The 21,602-nt window shown below is 41.1% G+C and overlaps 1 protein-coding gene across 1 annotated transcript in view; it reads left to right on the top strand.

Moving 5' to 3' along the window:
* The window catches only part of MAGI2 (membrane associated guanylate kinase, WW and PDZ domain containing 2), a 1,332,916-nt gene that overhangs the window by 1,172,820 nt on the left and 138,494 nt on the right, over positions 1–21,602 (top strand). Inside the window, exon 16 of the mRNA XM_042916449.1 lies at positions 4,350–4,598. Within this exon, the coding sequence (XP_042772383.1) occupies positions 4,350–4,598 (249 nt within the window). The remainder of the gene's footprint in view (positions 1–4,349; positions 4,599–21,602) is intronic.

Here is a 21,602-nt window from a genome sequence, read left to right as displayed (position 1 = left end):
TGTTTCTCCAACAGCAAGAAGGGACAGCTACAAATGGATATGACAGTGGAGATGCCTTTTCAAGGGCTGTTATCATTATTATTATGCTTTCCTAAGCAAAAGCAGTGGGAGGTGCAAGCCTGGCTTTCGAGAAGATGGTTCAGAGCTGAAGGGAAGTGAGCAATCAGCTTGTGAAGAGACAGATGAGTGAATGAGAAGAGGGGCGGATTTTTCCCTTCCTGCCTAAAGAGAGTGGAGGTATCAGGGGCTGGGAAGAAGAGAGGTCATAAGGGTTAAAGCCTTTAGCGTTATGCTTGCCTCGGCTTATACAAATGTCCTGCCCCTCCTCAGAAGATGCCAGGCACTGGCTCCAAGTTCATGCTCAAGAGAAAACCACATCTATTTGGAGAGATACCAACTGGTTAATGACATTGGCCAGAAATTAAAGTAACACAAAAAACCTGCAGCACATATTAAAATATATTTAAAGTGTACACACGAAAGATAGAAAGGCAGAGTTTTCAATGAGCTAGATCCTCAAAAAGGAGAAATTGTGGAGTAAATGAAGAAACATCCAGTAATGCATCCAGTTTTATTTACCATATAATTATACCACAGATCTTGCACTTTAAACTAGTTTTGAAAGATATCTTGTCTATGCCACCAGCTCCGGTGTTTAGCTGTTGTGTTTTTTCCCAAGGATAGTGGAAGAGTGGCTTTATTACACTGGAAGTACAAATATTTATATGTTTAGTAGCTCCGCTTTGAGACGTTCAACCTAATGACAAATTATTTTGAATACACATTATTCGTCTGAGAGAAGGGTGTCTCTGAGGAATTTCCTAATGTGTCACTCTAGAATTGATGTGAAAGAACGTTTTATGACTTAATCAAAACATGTTAGAGTCCGTCTTAAAGCTATCTATCAGTCTCTTTTCTGTAACATCCAAGGCAAAGTCTAATGTTTGGCTTAATGCCGAGAAAAGGAAGGTTTCCTTGGAAGCTGGGTGAAAAGTTTAGCCATTGTTTAGGATGCCAATGGATTCCCCGGTCATGGTTACTACACTTTTTGTGAATTCTAAATGCATTTGCTTCTTCTTTGTCTATGAGCATGTCACCATTTAAATAAGTTATCTGCTTTGAAGAGTATAGAGGAGGAGTGCACAAACTGAAATGTCTGCAGGCAGGCCCGCCCCTAGCATTGACAGGGCACAGCCCCCTGCTCCAGCAGGCCCCATAGGGTGCACATACATGGGGACACTCCAGCCTGTGCAAGCATACCTCATGCCTCAGCCACATTTCAAGACAAGACAAGACAAGACAAGACAAGACAAGACATGTACAGTGCTGCCATCCTTCTGAGGTCCTGAGAAGAGGCCCAGGCACATTCTGGAATCAGACAAGGTCAATTGGTTACAGAACCCTAGAGTCCTGGTACCCAGAGTGTGATCTGGAAGGGGAACAAGGGCTCCAGTTGAACAAGTCCCTTTGGCTCTGCATACTCCTCACTCTACGAGTAAATGAGTAACTCAGGAATCTGCAGGAGACACCGGGGGGTACGGGGGAGGTGGTCGGCACTGGGACGACTTGCAAACGCAGACCCTGTGAAGGCAGCCACCACTACCCAGCGCTAGCTGATAATTATTAGATATTTCAAGAGAAACCAGAAATCTGTATTTCTGTAAAAATCTCTCATTTTGAAAACATTGGCAACCAGTTTTAACAATTACTAAGCAAAGGATAGACCAGCACTGAACCCAAATAACAGATGGGTCTGGAGGCCAGGAGCAGTCCCTGGCCAGCAGTTGACTGTTCTCATGGAAACTGCCTCACCTGGAAGACGTTGCCAACAATTGCTGCCTTCCCAAATGGGGACCTCTTCCAGTCAGCTCAGTGATGATTTCCAGTATGACCAAAGCTCAAGCTAAAAATTAATTATTTGGCTTGAGTAGATACTAATTGACTGAATTCTGTATACCCATTTGTGTGTGGGCCAGAAGGATGAGTCAGAGATGCTGGAAGTGAGTGAATTAAAAAAAAATGCACATGGTATTTGGTCACTTTGTGACATTCACTGTATTATTCTAAAACAATGCTATCCATGCCCTATACCAGAAAGGATTGTTGGCAAGAAGACAGTCTCATTTGGATCTAGAACCAGCTGAGTAGAAAAATAACACAGAATCAATTCTATCCTTCAAAATCTACCATTGGAAATCTTCTTAACTCCCTGGCTTTAAATGTGCTCATGTTGTTAAAGACAAAGAACTTTGTTTTAGAGGTTGAAAGAGAAGTCTAAAAGCAATAGAACCATATTCTATTAATGGATTGGCCCTTTCGCTTACTCAGGGACCATCATGCTGACTTAGTGCATGATGTTCTTCTAGACCCTATGGCAGAGCCACTCCCAGCCACTTAGTACAAAGACAGATCATTTTCCTTCATTGCCGCTCTCCTGACAAGTACAGCCCTCAACCCCCTAAAAATATGACAGCCAGAAAATGAGATCTCTTTTGTCACTGCCTATGACATTTAGTTACTGATTTGGTCCAATAACTCGAGGAGATTTTCAATTTAATGTTGCAGCCTAATAATTGTTTTTCTTCTTCCTGACTATCTCTAATCACTTTATTTCCAACTTGCACAAGGACTGATAAAGGACATGTGCTTTACCAAGACAATAACAGCTTGTCTTTGGATGATATTTTCTGGTGGGGAGGGTACATCTTACAGGCACTTTTAAATTCTGGTAGAAAAGAGGGAAAGACTTTGATGTTGACATTTCGTTCTTTTATCACCTCAGTACATTTCTTCCAGACGTAAAGTATCCATTTGTTTTCTTTAATTAAAACCTGATTAATTAAATCTTACAGAAAAATTCAAATATATCAAATGGTAATAAGCAGCAGCCTAGGTCTTAATCATTCTGCAAATACAAACAAGAAATGAATGCATTTTTGTAAGGCTGTTTTTAATCCGAGTATATGAATAAAGGCAGCTCCTTTTTCTTTACAGTATAACGAAAAATCTCTTAGAGTCTGTGTTCTTTCTCCCTGATTTTTGAAGTGATTTTGATTTTTGAAATGAAATTATTTTTCTTTTCAGAATGGAATCACAGCTTATGAAGTTAAAAGCCTTCACTGGAACTTTTGCTTATTATTTTTAACTTGCCATATGAGACACCTACCAGCGTCCTAAGACGGAAACCATATCTAGAGATCCAAAAAGGAATCATTAATTGTGATTACTTTCCTTCTTACTATTTTTCTGTTCCATAAACATCTTTTGAGCACACTAATCAAATTGTAAGATGGGGATGAAACCATCCTATTTCTAATTACAAAATTCTAAGTACCTTCTTCGGTTGTTTTCGTCAGAATACCAAATCCTAGGTCTTAAATTAAAATGACAAAATTCTTTCTGGATGACAGATGAACTTTCATTTTTAAAAAGTAGGTTCTCTTGGCTTCCAACTTTCCATCATTTCTCCCTGTAAATAAGCTTGTTTTCTCATGGAAACATTGGTTTGGTTTATCTGGCTGATAATAGTGTATCTACAGAATATAAATGAACAACGTCGCCAGCACCTCCCTGAGAATTTCAAAATTCATTGTCCCTTATCCTAACATCATCGTTACATTGATCCTAGAGCAAGTGAAGTATGGGAAGGACCCTTTAAGAAGGATGTTTCCCACCTGCACGGAGTGAATTAACACTTATAGGCTAACAGAGTATCACAAAATTAAATAAAACCGTGGCTTTTTAGTAAAATTATGATGGGTTCCTTTACATGGACATCCTGGGCTGTAAGCCCCACTTACCATATCCTACAGCAGCTTTGCTCAATGGTGGCTTGGAAGCCTCATCTGGATTCCTGTGCCCAATCTTCCTAAATTTACTGAAAACACTTTCCACAGGTGGACCCTGAAGATGCACAGTTGTTACAAGTTCTTTAAGTAATTCTTATGCATACTTCAGTTTAAAATACTGTCCACTTGTTGTATAATCTTCTTTGATCAGTTATTATTATGCAACTAAGAACCTTAATATATAAAACCAGGCATTGTCTTGGAGGGTTGCAGATTTAACAAGAGGAAGATATAAACTACAAGCAGCACAAAGGAAGCCAGTGAGGGGGTTAGCTGTGTTTGCTGTCAAGGGTGGAATGGGGCTTAGACCTGGGTGCTCCACAGCTAGGTTTGTAGCTAAGTTTGTAGCCCTTCACATGCCCTGCACTCTTGGGGCTAGAAGGCAATCAACCAACGAGTCTTGTAACAATGCTAATGTCTAGAACTGCACCTAGTATAGCAGAGGCACTCTCCAAGACCCTTGTGAAATAACCGAGTACTTGGGTACAATGTGTATTGCAGGGGAGCCCTGCCCAGAGAACGGGAGGAGTCCAGGCTCCGTATCAACCCACCACAGCTCTCCACGCAGTGACTACGCAGCCTACACCAACAGCAACCATGCCGCCCCCAGTGGCAATGCCTCTCCGCCTGAAGGCTTCGCCTCCCACAGCCTGCAGACCAGTGATGTGGTCATTCACCGCAAAGAGAACGAAGGCTTCGGCTTTGTCATCATCAGCTCCCTGAACAGACCTGAGTCCGGATCCACTATCAGTGAGTGATGGCTTCACTTGCCTTTGCACAGAGGGTCTTGTGTTCATTTGTTCTGGTGGTGGGGATACTGGACGTGCAGATCAGAGGACTGTCATAGGCGTCTTGTACAGTGGGAAAGTTACGGGCTGTGAGCACAAATAAGGCATCTTAACACATGATTAGCCAAACATTGCTGAACCTTTGGCTCAGGAAGAATACAAGATCATACCTGATGTTCCCCTGACCCCACAACTCCCATAAAAACCCTCATTCATTCATTTTAAACTGGGAAGAAAGTCAAACCAAGTGGTGTGGGATGTTGGTGTGAGGGGAAGGGAGCTGCCTCCTGTTTGATAGGATGAAATTAGATATGCAAAAGATCTGTGAGGAAAGCAGTCCAGGAGGGAGCCTTGAGGTTAGAAGGAGTTCAGCATTCCAGAATTCTGTAGAAGTCCAGTGTGGCTGTGATGGAGTGGACAGGGGAGCACGGCATGAGACCAAGACAGGAGCCAGGCTGCACAGGGCTTCACACACCCATGGGAAGAAGTCTGGATTGTAACCCAAGTCATGGGAACCCTGGAGGGGGTTAAGCAATGGACAGGAATCCGATTTATATTTTTTAAGTCTGCTTTTGTGCAAAATGAAATCAGGGGAAGAGAGCAAGAGTGAAAGCATGAGACACAGTTAGAAGGTCATGTAAACAGCCCTGTGGGTGCAGAGATACTGGAACCTTCTCCTAGGGTAGTAGCAGTGGAAAAGGGAGTTGTACGTGACTTCACCTGGGGTTCCTCCAAATCTGTGGGTCTGTACAACAGGTGACAGTCAGAGGTTGTATTTCTCTTGCAATCAGTCATCTTATAGATTCTCAGTCTTCTTGGTGGTTTTCCTTTTAGCAACACATTCCAGAAGTCACTCGGCCACTGGCAGGTGATAGGACAGAAGAAACAATAGGAAAATTTGCTTCTTTTTCATATTGAAGTGATTTAGTCCAAAATATTATACATAGAAATACCAAAACCAAGAGCATTTAGACAAAAAATAATTGAATCATGTTGCAGTCTTAAAATTCTTACAAACTGTGGTTGTTTCCAGCACATGGGGGAGGGGGAGTTGTCAAACAATACTCAAAAAATTAAATCATTGAGAATGAATAAGAACTTTTTTTTTTTAATGTTTACTTATTTTTGAGAGAGAGAAAGAGAGATAGAGCACAAGTAAAGGAGGGGCAGAAATAGAGGGAGACACAGAATTCAAAGCAGGCTCCAGGCTCTGAGCTGTCAGCACAGAGTCTGATGTGGAGCTCGAACTCATGGACTGCAAGATGGTGACCTGAGCCTAAGTTGGACCCTTAACCGACTGAGCCCCCCATGCACCCCGAGAATGGATAAGAACTTTATATGATAAAGTTAATGTTATCAAAACACCACCAGGACTGAATAGAAACAATTACCTTTGACAAATTCAGGAGTGAAAACTATAAAAGTGTTGAACCTCAGCGAATATGTTGCAGAAGCTAAATTATATACATTTGAAAGTGCAATTTTATTTCTCTTTCCCTTCATGACAAGATGAAGAAATAAATCCAATCTTTAAGCAGAGAGTAAAACAGGATACTGTCAGTACAATAGATTCACCAAGATTAAAAGGACATAAGACTAAAGATTTTCGTGAATTATATAAACAGCGTTCTAATAATTTATACTTGGGGAAAATGTTCACAGAGAGCTTTTGTAGCTATTCCAGTCAGTCACATTGTTTACTGGGGAAGGAAACCTAAAGGACTGGAATAAAAATAAAAAGTGTACCACCACAGTTAAAGTGTTAAACATGTATTTAAGGTCTCAGCTTTATTCGAAGTGTGACAGCATTATTGCTAAATGTAGAGGGAAGTTGTGTGTGTGTGTGTGTGTGTGTGTGTGCATGTGTGTGTGCACACACATGCACTCATTACATAGAGAAACCACAAATGCTTTTTCTATTGCAAATAAACCCATGCATAGGTAGATTTGGAAAACAACAGGTACAAGTACTTAAAATTAATGTGAATTTTTCCTCCTACCAAGTGACATTAGGCTGACCTCAAAAGAATAATTCTAACCATTTTCAAAATGGTATATTATTTTATATCACCCTAGAGAGTGGAAATATATTCATAATGCTTCCTGGCTTCTTTTCTCACATATTTATTTCTTTCAATTTAAAGAGTTTGAAATGCAAGTTGCCCCCATGTTCTGTGGGAAGAGCAGTTATTACACTGATGGCCTGCAGCGTTTACAATATATAATTTGCAGCATGCACCTGAAAGCTTTCTGGACCTAATGCTGCTTCATACTTAACTTCTGTTACAATTTTGAGCTCTAATTTTGAACAGAAATGCTAAATGCCTCATGAATAGTAAAAAGCCACCCTCATGTCACATATCATTGTCAGAATATCAAGGGTCCTTGGCTCTATGAGTCTGGAGAGCATGATACGATCAGGTACTCAAGAGTCACAATCAATCATGGGGCTTGGGTCACTTCTCTCTTCGTGTCTTACCTGAGCCCGAGGACCAGGAACATGATCATGGTTTTTCTCATGGCTCCTGAGCCTTTTTCATTGGCAGACAGAGTGCTGTTTTGTTATGCCGTTGAGAGGTGAACCGCCTAAAGTATATGCCTGGATTCAAAACCTGGCTTCATCAATGCCCACCTGTGTGACCTTGAGGAAGTTACATGACCCTTTGGGCCACAGTTTTCTTGGCAGTAAAGAGAAGATAATGTTAGTCCCCATGCTGATGGGCTGCTCTGAATGTTAAATGAATTAGTACATGGAAGTGCTCAGACCAGCCCTGGCTCAGAATAAGCACTAAGTATGTCACTGTTGCTGTCTAGACCTCTGTCATCTTTCCATTCCATTAGCTGCTCAGAACTCACATGGGCTGTCTGTTCCATCAGACATGAGTCAGCAACCCCACTCTCCCAGAACAGCTAGATATGAGCAGCCAATGAACAGCTCTGAGGTCCAGCTCCTCATCCCCACGTGCTGACCTTCTGGGAGCACAGTCTTCTCCCCCAGCCACCCTGCAGCCTGGGTTGGGGGTTGGGGGTTGGGATTAAAGCAGCGGAAGCCACACCAATCCAGCTGAGTATGCCCTTTTTTTGCTGAGGCTTCAAGCTGGAAATGTCCCCAGAATTCTCTAGCCAATAAACTAGAAACGTCATGGGAAACAACAAAATTCAGGCCCGAAGCTGTGCCTTTTACAATCTCCTACAAATATGATGTCTCTATTGAATTTATCAGAGAAGACAGGAGAGATGGAGAAAACAAATGTAAATTTCACCACCCTGAAGGTGGAAAAAAGAGTTACTTTCTGGATGCTGGATGTTCAACCAGTTGAGAACTTGGGAAGTAGGGTTCCTGGATTATTTATTCCCTGGCCTTTAGTCTGGCCCACATTTCTTTTTTCCAAAATATTGTTCCCCAAAATTTAAGAAGAAATTTCCTTTATATTAGTTAATGTAATTAAGGAATGCCATTTCCTTCCAAAGCCAGTGACCCAGGAGGCCAAACATTGCTTGGAAGGAGATAGAACCTAGAAGCCTCTATCTGAGGTCCAGCAATATCCTTCCTGATTTAAAGCGGGAATAAGCAAATTTCCTGAGCATCTTGTCCCATTGTCCAAAATATTAAGTACTTTTTTTTCAGACCCTAAAATTGGAACCAAGAAAACAAAATGGTTTGCAGACCAGAGCCTGGGACAGTAATCTGTAACAGGCAATTGAATTTTAAATTCTTTAAAAGATTCTAACAAATATTTGTATACAAAGATGTTTGTTGCCATGTTATTGATAAACATGGAATATTGGAAACCATGTTAGAAACTTCTCAAAAACTGGAGACTTTGGTATATTTGGGAAGTTCAAGGCATTTCCTGCCTTTGTCTAGCTCTGTTGTGACTCTCACTGAGGTCTGTGTGCACAGGATACAGGAGACTCAGGTCACTGTCTGACTCCAAGCGGAGCAAGTGCTTGCTCTGTGAAGATACCCCTGTGGTCATCTGCACTGGGGTTGACAGGTTGGGGCTTCCCAGCCCAAGGCTGAGCCCTGACATCCAGGTTTCACTGAAGAGCTATCACCTGTCTTTGTACATGCTTCCTGCTACTTTCCCCAAACCTGCTTTCCTACCAGAGGTTCCCAAGAAGGGCTTTGGCACAAATGATAAAATCAAAGTAAACCCTCAGTCTCCTGCTGTTCAGGAAAGTTATGTTGGCATTTATGGGGTAGACGTACACAGGCAGCTTCCACATCAGTGAGAGAGGTGGGCAGCTTGTTGAGAGAATTTATGAATTTAGATGCAGACCGATGACAAGCTGAGAGGGAGAACATATTCAGGACAGCAGCCACAGCAACAATCCAAGCAGTCACAATAGGGGCACGGTCATCATGGCCCTTCCTGCCTTCATTGGTATTGTCCTAACAGCAGGGACTCTGTTTTCTTTGGGGGTGGGCGTGGGGCCTCAGGGGCTACAGAATCAAGTGCTGGACCTTTCTAGTGGAGGGTGAATATGAAGTGGGCACCAAATATTGGGGTGCATGAGAAAGGCAAGATGAATGGATGAAGACTCACAATGAGGGGAGGATTTCGTGATAATTCTGGGAGCATGGGGGTGCTCTTACCTGTCCCAAAGTGCTGGGTCATAGGCAGACACTGTTGCAAGGTAAGTGGCTAGTAAAGGCTAGGGCCCTCAGAGAGCCACCCCCCTCCCCAAGCAGGCCAGAGTTCCCATCCTAGGAGGATGAGCCAGGAGCCCCTTTCCACACACACACACACACACCTGGCCATTGGCCTTACTTTGTACATCAGAAAGCTCTGCACACCCTTCAAGCCACTCTTGGCCTATGGAAGAGTCAAAAGAAAAAAAAAAAAATGCAAGCATATCACCCGTTAGCATACTGCCGGCTAATGAACAATCTTTCAGCTCTGTGCCGGCGCGAAAAATCTTTGTTTCCACATGTGTGCATTCTCTGGCACAGGTTGGAGTACAGACATGGTCATTGTTAACTTTCCCTAAGGCCCACTGCAATCTGACATTCTAGAACGAGTTCGTTATCTTTGGTAAAACGCCCTGATGATTTTTCTCAGTATCTTTGATGATATCCATAGGGTTTGGAGTTTAAAATTTTTTCTAGAAATGCAAAGGCTTACCTAGCGGGTGTCTTATGACATTTTAAAGCATAGTTTCCTAAAAACGGTGAAATAAAAGTGAACAAAGCAGTGAAACGGTTTGGGATTTTTCCCACCAAAACTCATCCCACAGACCATGCAGCCACTGAATAGTCATTTGAACTTAGGGAAGTACAAATTAAAACCAAAAGCCAGGGCGCCTGGGTGGCTCAGTCGGTTAAGCGTCTGACTTCAGCTCAGGTCATGATCTCATGGTTTTGTGGGCCGGAGCCCCGAGTCAGGCTCTGTGCAGACAGCTCTTGTGTAAAAAGCCTTGGGTAAAACTGAGGCCTGGATCGTATTTTTCATTGGCACAGGCTATCATTTTATTTATTTTTTTTAATATGAAATTTATTGTCAAATTGGTTTCCGTACAACACCCAGCGCTCATCCCAACAGGTGCCCTCCTCAATACCCATCACCCACCCTCCACTCCCTCCCACCCCCATCAACCCTCAGATTGTTCTCAATTTTCAAGAGTCTCTTATGGTTTGGCTCCCTCCTTCTCTAACTTTTTTTTTCCTTCTCCTCCCCCATGGTCTTCTGTTAAGTTTCTCAGGATCCACATAAGAGTGAAAACATTTGGTATCTGTATTTCTCTGTATGACTTATTTCACTTAGCATAACACTCTCCAGTTCCATCCATGTTGCTACAAAGGGCCATATTTCGTTCTTTCTCATTGCCACGTAGTATTCCATTGTGTACATAAACCACAATTTCTTTATCCATTCATCAGTGGATGGACATTTAGGCTCTTCCATAATTTGGCTATTGTTGAAAGTGCTGCTATAAACATTGGGGTACAAGTGCCCCTATGCATCAGCACTACTGTGTCCCTTGGGTGAATTCCTAGCAGTGCTATTGCTGGGTCATAGGCTGCTGGAGGCCCCCAGGCAGCTCTACCCCACAGTTTACCCTACTATCCTCGAGAGTAATGTGGCACACTTCTTGTAATACCCTTTGGTTACAAAGCCTTGCCCTAAATGAAGTCTCTAAATATCAGTAACTGATAAGTGCCTTGTCTTATATTTTATTGGTTTAGGTTATAGCAGTGGATCTTCTTCACACTTCCATATTGAGGTCTGTTCATTGATCATCTTATTTTCCTTTAAGTGCATTTATTTATTTTGAGAGAGAGAGAGAGAGAGAGAGAGTGCTGGAGAGAGGCAGAGAGAGAGGGAGAGGGCTGTCAGCACAGAGCCCAATGTGGGGGCTCGAACTCTCGAACCGTGAGATCATGACCAGAGCTGAAACCAAGAGTCAGATGCTGAACTGACTGAGCCACCCAGGCGCCCCATGTTCAATGGATCGCCTTAAAAGCACAGGTACCTTGTGGGACTCTTGCCAACGTTAGGACCTTGACCCTCTCTAAATCACTGTAAGTGTTGACCAACCAATGTTCCAGCCCTAAGAGTCACTGCTGCAAAGTTTCTTAAGTCCTACCCATGCAGTTGAACATGGGAATTAGAAAATGAGCCTCATTCCTCTATTTCTCATTGTTTTGCAAGGCAAATTTCCCTTCATAGTTCTTAATCAGCATTGTAAAATATAACACTGCATTCGCCTAATCCTTAAATGAACCCTCTGCTTTGGGTTCCTTCAGTGACACAGTGCTTTCACCTGGAGCTTGATGCCGACGACAGCTCACTCAGGAGGCGTAATGGTGTCACCCACACCGTTAACATGAGTGCTGCTGTAACAGAAGAAATATGGTGGAGGGGGGCAATTTGGGACACCACATAAAATGCCAGTTTTCCTCCAAATATCTGGCTTCTAAATAGAACTCATGAGACCATAAGATAAGCAAATGTCTTCACAATATTATAAAAAATCTACATATACAAAAAAGATAAGATGTCTTCATAGTCTGTACTGATGTACATATGTTTTAATTCAAATCGATCTCATTTATTAGTGTGATTTACTTAACACTTTAGGAGGTAGTTAGGAGGCTTAGGAAGGGATGCATCAACAAAGATGTCACTTGTGATGGACAGTCCAGTCTTCCTATAACATGGCCCTGATCATAACACCCATGATAGAAATATCTACAAGGTAAAGTTCCAACACACTGTTCTTACATCCAAGACCCTACATGACATGGACACAACCGCAATTTATCCACAACTCTTCGTGATTCTACTCCATCAAAGCTGGCTTAGTTACCCCTGAAAGACAACGTTTGCTTTTCCATCCCAGTGCCCATGTTTTGCCCTGCTGCCACTTGGAATGACGGCTCCTCTTTACCAATAATAAATGTTATCAAACTCTCTCCAAGGCACCATGCTAAAAATCTTACATTGTGTTTAATTTCATAGTAACCCTGTGAGGTAGACTACTGCCCAAATAGTAAACATCTCTCATAAGCAGCTCAAAAAACACTTAATGTCTTACTAAGACTCTGCCTGACCCCTTACCCTTCTCCTTGAAGTGTTTTCTCTAACTCTTAATTGGAATTTTTGCCTGTAAACTCTTTAATTGTTCACTACTCCTTGACTTCCTTTCTGTTATTATGCCTGTGATTAGCTATCTAATATTGTCATTGTATTTTTCATGTGTTCATGGTTTGCTTTCCCTAAACAGATTATAAGTTCCTTAAGGGCAAGAAATGATGGCATTTCTTTGAATCTCTCACAGTTCCTGGTAGCATGTGTTTCAAGGATTTGTCACGTAATTTATGTTGGAGGGATTGGATTGGATTCTCCAATAATAATCCAGTGCTGTCTCATCAAAATAAAAGTGGGAATGTGCTCTAACTTTCCCTGCACCTAAACCTAGCCACTCTGTCCCTCCAAGGCAGCAAGACCTATCTCTGAGAACAGGCAAAGCAGCAGAGGATCACTTAGGGGGAGAAATTGTGTGCAAGCTGGTCCTTGCCCAGCATGAGAAATTACACTATAATAAAGTGGAACTAGAACAATGTCCCAGACTACAGGTTTCCCATCAGTTGTTTTCAGCCTGAGTAAATGATTCAACAGCCAGCTCAGAGCCTGGCAAAGTCTCAGATAAGAGAGCCCTCTAAGAAATCAGGCTCAAGGGAGCCGCCTCTGTGTCTCTGGGAAGCCCCTGTAGTCTCAAGCATCTGGGTTGTGAAGCCCTTGTCCTCTGAAGGACCAGGCTGTAGCCTCAGCATGCTCTCTGATTTACCTCCTCCTGGCACTGGCTGTTCCTGGAATCGCCATCCATTTGTGCGAACACCACCTTAGCGATAATTATATTGTCCTACACAGGAGGGTTTGGATGGCATCCCAAGCGCCTTGGAAAAAGTATTCCTTCAGGTTAGTTATTCATTTCACAATCGTCATTAACAAACAACCCATTTCAGTTCCAAGTGAACAGCTTCTCAATCACATTACTTCTTTAGAGGATCTTACCCAGCTACAACCAGGATGAATAGGACCTATTGATCAAACTTCATTGTCTCAATCCTGAGCATGACTACTTTTGATCTCAAGTTAAAACCTAGCTGCGTAGGTCCTACCAGGAGGCAGACAAGCAAACACAAAAAGATTTTATGTCAAATTCTGAGTACTCTGATATCTGAACATTGAAGCATCTATTAACTAAAATGGAAAGACGATTATAAAGATTTCACTCTCTTAGCACTAACAGATTTAAAGATCATTTAATTGTAAGAGTAAGTCCACAGAGAAACACCATCATTCTTATTTATTTTCAAATAGAGGAGCAATGCAACCTATCAAAGAATCTGTGAGTGCTCGCAGTGCATTTTTTTAAATACCAGGCCATTTTTCTTATCGTTTGAATGGAGCTCATAAATCATGAGTTTTCCCCTCCAGGAAATCATTTTTCAGGAGAGTTTTTATTATTGTGTCCGGACTCTCCAGGCAGCAGCAGAAAGTGGATGTGTGGATGTCTTCTTACCTTCAGCTTTTTGGTTGTCTTAAAAGCTGGCAAAACAGTAGCTGTTTCTTCAGGGCTTATATCCTGCAGTTCCTTGTTAGTGCAGGTAGATCGTAACTACGAAGAGAGCCCAGACCTCAGGGACAGGATCACCCTCTACCAGTGCAAAATGTCTATCACTCTCCATGGGGTTTAAATGAATTCCAAGGCTGCAGGTCACTTTTGAAGAAGGCACTTTCTCTTTATAATCTATTCAGGGCCCCACTGAATTAAATTCTCTGTAATTTTATTTTTCTTCTTTTTTCCAACACTCAACCACATAAGAAAAGCTGGTTTCATATACACAATTCTGTTAAAACATGTTGTTAAGTGAACATAGTATTGTTATTTATCACCATTTTTCAGCTATGTTGAAAGAGTGTTGTGAAGGGATATTTCTCCCATTTGGTCTTGGATGAGTAGCATTTTTTTTGATCCCCTCCTTTCACCAAGGGCTCAGGGAGTACCTGTACCCAAACTAATTTCTGTCACACCAAATCCTGGTAAATACTTTTTTTATTTGTTCATTTCACTACCATTTTGCTTTATAAGATGGGTTTGTTCCCAACCGAACTATTGCCAATATTTCGCTTGGAATCACTTCTAGAGACTAATTAGTCAGCCTCTTCTGGGTGATGATCACTAGGCATTCCGAAGGTGTACAGTGTTAAAGAAAATTTACTAAATAGTGGGGCCTGCTATTGCCATTTTAATTCTCCAGTTTTATCTCTTCCAGATCTTATTTCTGTAGGGTTTGTTTCACAAATATGCCCAGATGTTGGGCAACCAATGAACCCATCTGCTTTCAGGGGTGAAGTGCCCAAAACCTTCTGTTAAGAGGCTGTTCATCATAAAGATGTATATATATATATGGATTTGTCATGAAAGGAGGGTCTTTCAGAAATCAAGGAAGAGCACATCATTTAAAAGATGGGCCCTTATGGTTCTCTGACACAGAACAATTGAGATAACATGAAATAGAAGAATATTCCGACTTAGAATTCTTCACTCAAATGTGTTACAGACTTGCTAGATGAACAGCAAGATGAAAAATAGCTCATTTCCTGTAGATACTTGATGAAATTAAAACACAATAAAACCTGGTTGCTAAGTGTCTTAGTCTGTTCAGGCTTTTATAGCAGAACACCATAGACTGGCGGCTTATAAACAACAGAAATTTATTTCTCATAGTTCTTGAGGCTGGAAGTTCAGTATCATGATACCAGCAGATCCACTATCTGGTGAAGACCAGCTTCCTGGATCATAAGCAGTCATCTTCTTCCTGTGATCCCACATGGCAGAAGGGGGGCAAGGGAGCTCTCTGGGGTCCCTTTTATAAGGGTACTAATACCATTCATGAGGATTTGATTTTCGTGACCTGATCACTTTCCAAGGTCCCACCTCCAAATACCATCTCTTTGGGGATTAAGTTGCAACATATAAATTTGAGGAGAACACAAATATCCAGTCTATAGCAGCACATTGGCCACTGATACTGATGCTCCCTCATGCTAAGTGGACAACAGAAGACTAACAGTATATAAGATTACAAGATTTAAAGCATGCCCCCAGGTACCTAAGTTTGTGTCTTAACTGCAATTATGCATGACTGCATTTCCACTCTTGAGAGACTAAGGTGAGCTGTTACCCAAAAATGCTTTCCAGATGCAAAACTTAGTTACATCAGGCCCTCTGGCCTACCACTGCTAATGCCTTAGTTGAGGTTCTAGATTAGATTGTGCAGTAGAACTTTCTTGGATGACGGCAATGTTCTATGCTGCACTACACAGTACTGCAGCCACCAGCCTCATGTGGCTGTGGAGCACTTGAAATAAGGTTAGTGTGGCTCAGGAATTAAATTTTTAATTGCCTTTTCCATTCCATTCATTTAAAAAGTCCCATGCAGCTAGTAGCCACACATTGGACTGCACATCAAACACCGCAGTAATGCACTGGAGCATTGTAGTGGCCTGTAGGTGCCCTCCCTGCCACTAGCCTTCTTGACACCCTCCTACCCACCCTCCACACAGCTACCATGGCATTCTGTCTAAAATGACTAGTCGGATGATATCACTTACCTTTCCTGATCCATTGGTGGCTTCTCATGTGGCTGTAAAATAAATTCCAAACCCTCAGCATAACCAATAAGTCCTTTCGCAGTCTGTCCCTTCCTTCCTCTGTTGGGTCTCACTGTTTGTGCTCATTGGCATGTCCATATTCCCCAGTACAGACCCTGCTAATCCACCAGCCCAATGCCTTTGCCAGGTCACATCACCTAGGACTGTGGTGCCCACCTGGAAAAGTCCGATTCATCTTTAAAATGCAGACTAGACAGTGTTTCCTTTCTGAAGGCTTCTTAGGCAGCACCCCCCCAATCTCCCCTTGCTACCTCCTATCTCCCTCCTACTTATTTGAGAGCAGTTCTTTTTTACTTACGTCTATTCATTTCCATCCAAAACCTTCTCTTCACCTCCCCCCTGCTTTTTGACTCTTTCCCCCATTTTTTAAAAAGTTTATTTATTTAGGGGCACCTGGGTGGCTCGGTTGGTTAACTGTCTGACTTCGGCTCAGGTCATGATCTCTCCGTTTGTGGGTTCGGGCCCCGCATCTGGCTCTGTGCTGACATCTAAGAGCCTGGAGCCTGCTTCAGATTCGGTGTCTCTCTTTATCTGTCCTTCCACCACTTGTGCTCTCTCTATCAAAAAAGCAAATAAATAAACATTAATTTTTTTTTAAGTTTATTTATTTATTTTGAGAGAGAGAGAGCACAACCAGGGAGAGAGAGGGAGAGAGAGAATCCCAAGCAGCCAGCACAGAGCCCTGTGTGGGGATGGAACTCATAAACTGTGAGATCATGACCTGAGCCAGAATTGAGAGTCGGATGCTTAACCTGGCTGAGCCACCCCAGCACCCTACTCTTTCTCCCATTTTTAAGGTTTAGTCAGATATAGTTAATTTTACCCCTTTTAGGCTATAATCTGTGGGTTTTAGCAAATGTGTTTAGTTATAAACCGCCACAGTGAAGTCAACCCCTCCATCCACTCCCAGCCCTGGCAACCACATACTTGTTTTCTGTTCTAGTTTTGCCTTTTCCCATATAAATGGAATCATGCCCTAGGTAGCTTTTTGAGTCTGGCTTCCCCCACTCAGCATGGTACAGTTTATATTCATCCATGTTGCTTCATGCCTCCACATTGGTTCCTGGAAAAAAAATATTCCTTTGTGTAGATGTACCATAGTTTGTTTATCCATTCCCCTGTTGAAAGATATTCAGATTGTTTATTGTTTGGTGATTATGAATAAAACTGCTATGAAACTTTTCACTTAGGTTTTTGTGTGAGAATAGTTTTCATTTCATTTGAGTAAGCACGGAAAAGTGGGCTTGCTGGTTCATGTGGTTTCCGAAGTGGCTGTACCATTTTGTATTCCCCTCTATGAGGGTTCCAGATGGTCTACGTCCTGTGTGAGTGCTTATTTTCAGGCTTTCTCGTTGTTGTTGTTGTTTCCATTTTAGCCATTCCAGTAGGTGTCTGGTGATGTCTCATTTCGGTTTGCATTTGCATTACTTCCCTAAGGACTAATGATGTTGCAGGGCTTTTCATGTGTTTTTGTGCTTTCCTTATATCTTCTTCAGTGATGTGTTTTTCCACTCTTGGTCTCTTCCCTCTAGCGTGTAATTGGTATTTCACTGTGGACAACAAAATACATTTTCAGGCTCTTTAGCCTTCCATTTTTCATTTCTCACTCATTTCTCATGTTAGAGTAATAATACTCATTTTATGATGATGATCTCAGGTGAAATTAATTATGGAGACATATGTCTGCTTGGTAAAACCAAAAACACATACAGTCACTATGCTTTAGAAAGCAAGGGATGAGAGAAAATGCATGTAAGCAGAAATCTGAATGAAGTTAAGGTCTACAGTATTTGGATAAGAAAGAGAAGGCTAAGAAAGAAAGACTATGAGTGACAGTTCCTTTGCAAATAAGGAAACTCTGGCATGATTTATTTGGCCACTCACAGGTCACACTGAAGTTGCTTGCAAAATATATATATGATCAAGATCTTCTAGCTCTGGAGCACTTTGCTTGAGGGCCTTTTCATATTTAGTTTTATCCAGTCATGCAAAATTGCATTATTTCAAGTTAAAACATGATATACCCTGTTAGTGGAACTTTGGCTTCTGTGGGAAACTGAAGACCCAATAAATATTCATGTAATCTTCTGGATAACATATTGAAAAGGACAGCTGGCTCAGGAGGGATCATTTGCCTGGGTTAGTATCTGTTTCCGTTTACATTAAGAAAATATTGCAAGAAGTTATTATCTACCAGAGGGCTTAGGGGAATACAATGAAAAGCTGATACTGTACCTGATTGCTTTTGACATTTACCTATTGTAACAGGGAAACCGTGTGAAGATAGCCAAGTGACTTTTTACAAAACACAATTTCAGAAGCTATAAAAGGAAAAAGGAGATGGCAGAGATAGAATACACTGCATCTGTAAAAATGAGAAACATGACTTGTCAGCAACACCTGCTTGTAACTATAACCATTTCTACTGGGCCTGCTGAGAAATCACTGAAAGCCAAGTACACTAATGGGTGTGAAGTCTCAAAAGGCAGTCAAAAAATACAGAGGAAAAAAAATGTGGTCTTATGGAACACTTTTAACCCAATACCTGGGGCTGACGAAATGTAATTTTATGACATTTTCTGAACTCTTGAAAAGAAAAGTTGCAGGTTTGTTTCTTTGTTTGGTTGTTTTTGTTTGTTTGTTTGTTTGTTTCTGTATTTTTATCTGTCAGGGATACAGGAGACAGCAGGACTTTTAAAGTTTGGTCACATAAATTGTTGACATTTTTTATTTTCCAAATAGATTCCAAATCTCTATCTGTATACTGAAATACTGATGGCAACAACTGGTTTAAATTTACAAAAAATATTTCCAGTTTCTAATTAATGGTGGTAAAATTGTAACATGCTTATCTCCTCCCATTTCTTAGACACCAATAAAATGGGAGTAAATGAGCAAGAATGCAACAAACATGAGTGGGGAAGATATTCTACAGACAAAAAAGTGGCGACACATTTTGCAGGAGAGAGGAAACTGAAAAACAGAAATGGACAGAAAAGATATTATTTCTTTAGAAATTCAGAGCAGCTCAAAACTTAAAAAGCTTGGGATAGAGGGGTGTTGAAGTAGCTCATTCAGTTAAGTGTCTGCTCTCAGTTTCAGCTTGGGTCATGATCTCGTGGTTTCAGGAGTTTGAGCCCTGCATTGGGCTCTGTGCTGGCAGCGCAGAGCCTGCTTGGAATTCTCTGTGTCTCTCTTTCAGTGCCCCTCCTTTCATGCTGTCTCTGTCTCTCTCAAAATAAATAAACAAACTTAAAAAAAAAAAAAAGCTTGGAACAGAATGGAACACAACAACCGTGAATTCCAGATATGAAATGCTCATTTTTAAAATGGAAAAACAAACAAGCAAACCAAGAATAATGAAAGAATACTAGAAGAAATGGAGATAATTGAGGGCACAAAAGAAAGTTTCAAAAATGTCTCACTTACATACATAGATATTAAAACCTCGTGATTTTTTATTTTATAATAAAAGTGGAATGTTATAAAAAAAAGAATACTATGATTAAAGAAAGAATTATTAGAAATTGAAAACATCATAACTGAAATTAAAAATTCGATAGAATGGTTGATGGGCACCTGGGTGGCTCAGTTGGTTAAGCATCTGACTTCAGCTCAGCTCATGATGTCACAGTTCATGAGTTTGAGCTCTGCATCGGGCTCTGTGCTGACAGCTCAGAGCCTGGAGCCTGCTTCGGATTCTGTGTCTCCCTCTCTCTCTGCCCCTTACTCACTCATCCTCTCTCTCTCTCTCTCTCAAAAAATAAACATTAAAAAACATTTTTTTAATCCAATAGAAGGATTGAAAAGAAAAGTAAAGGAAATCACACAAGTAAGATAAAAAGAAAGAGAAAGTAAGAGAGGAGTGATAACTGACAGATCAATCTGGGAAACCAATAGCCAGCCAATAAGAGTTCCAGAAAGAGAGACCAAAGGAACAGAATGGAAGTTATCAAAAAAAAAAAAGACTATAATGGAAGTTCCCAACCCCAAAACTAAAAAAAACAAGTCTCCAGACTGAAAAGAACCACAACATGATGCATTCATGTGGACTTTAGAACCCAAAAATCACCGGGACAATCGTAAACATTTCCAAAAAGAAAAGGTGAAATAAATAGATCACATAAAGGAAACAAAAAATCCTAATGGATTCAGACTTCTCAGTAGCAACACTGGATACTAGAAAACAGTGGAGTAATGCCTGTAATTCTGAAGAAAAATGATTTTTTTCAATCTTTAATTTCATAACAATCTAGAATTTTAGTTAGAATCCATCAATTGAGAAGGTAAAAATGAAGACATTTTCAAACATTAAATATTGAAAAATTATTTTTCTCCCATGCATGTTTACTTAGGAAGATACTGTAGGATATCTTCTAGCAAAATGAGAGAGTGAGTCAAAAAAGATGTCCCAGGGTTTATGGAACTGTGCATCCCATGTTGGAGCACAACAGGAAAGCCCCGAGTGTCACTGAGCAGCAGAACTTGAGACAAACTTACCTACCTATGGGAAGGAGGTCCCTCGACCCCAGGCTCAACTGAACAGATGACTTGAGCAGCTTTGGGGGGGATAATGAGGAAAGAGAAAGGGTATTGCAGAAGTGGGGGCAGGGGGAATGACACAGTCAGAAACTTGATTCAGGGTGGGAGGGGAGGCAAACTGTACAAGAAAAGAAATGAAATCCCAGTACACTACGGTGAGCAATAGTTACATGGTGAGACTTTCAGCAATGATAACTGGTTTAACTGAAACTAATGATAAAACTGTACGTGGATAAGGAGAGGAGGTGGGCCACTGGATAAGAAAGCCAAATCCTCTAGCATTATAGGAAGTCAATAGATATGACTCCAGTTGACAAATTAAGAAATAGCCATGTAATGGGGCGCCTGGGTGGCTCAGTTGGTTAAGCGTCCGACTTCAGCCCGGGTCACGATCTCGCGGTCCGCGAGTTCGAGCCCCGCGTCGGGCTCTGGGCTGATGGCTCAGAGCCTGGAGCCTGCTTCCAATTCTGTGTCTCCCTCTCTCTCTGCCCCTCCCCCGTTCATGCTCTGTCTCTCTCTGTCTCAAAAATAAATAAACATTAAAAAAAAATTAAAAAAAAAAAGAAAGAAATAGCCATGTAAGAATATAATTTAGAAGTGTGAAGAAGAAACACCTGAAAGATTTTAAACGTTTGCCTTTGGATCACAGAACTGGAGAGGGTGTTGGAGGATTAGGGCAGGAGACTGTGGTTTTTCATTATAAGCATTTAGGTTGTCCTTTCTTTTGTTTTAATTTGTGCATGTATTATTTAAATTGTTTTAATTATAAGACATCTCCATCCATTAGAAGACAATTATTCTGATTATTTTGTCCCTTTTACATCATGATATGAGTTTTGACATTTTTATATGATTTTCTCATTTTATAGAATAATCCAGCATTTTCTGGTAATGACTTGATAAAGCCTCCACAATTAAATCGTAAATAAAAGGAACCTCTTATTCAGGAACTAAATTTGTCATAAAGACAGCGACTAACCCTTTGACAGGGAAAGTTGCTTGTTTGGGATGAGAGTGTTATACTGCCTCTCAACCCTGTGACCGTTTTTATAAAGGAGTAAAACAACTTGTTTTTATGCTTTGCAGGAAATGAAACCCTTTATCATATTTTAATATTAGTAACTCTCTAAACTTTTTCATTATTACTATATCAGGTTGTTGTTTGGTTATTTGTAAGAAAAACTTGCTAAAAGCTATCCAGTTTTACTCACTAAAATTATTCAAGTTGAGCCACA

Source organism: Panthera leo, chromosome A2, assembly GCF_018350215.1.
Source record: "Panthera leo isolate Ple1 chromosome A2, P.leo_Ple1_pat1.1, whole genome shotgun sequence".
Classification (NCBI taxonomy): Eukaryota; Metazoa; Chordata; class Mammalia; order Carnivora; family Felidae; genus Panthera; species Panthera leo.
Note: the sequence above shows the minus strand (reverse complement) of the source record. Positions and strands in the feature narration are given on the sequence as shown.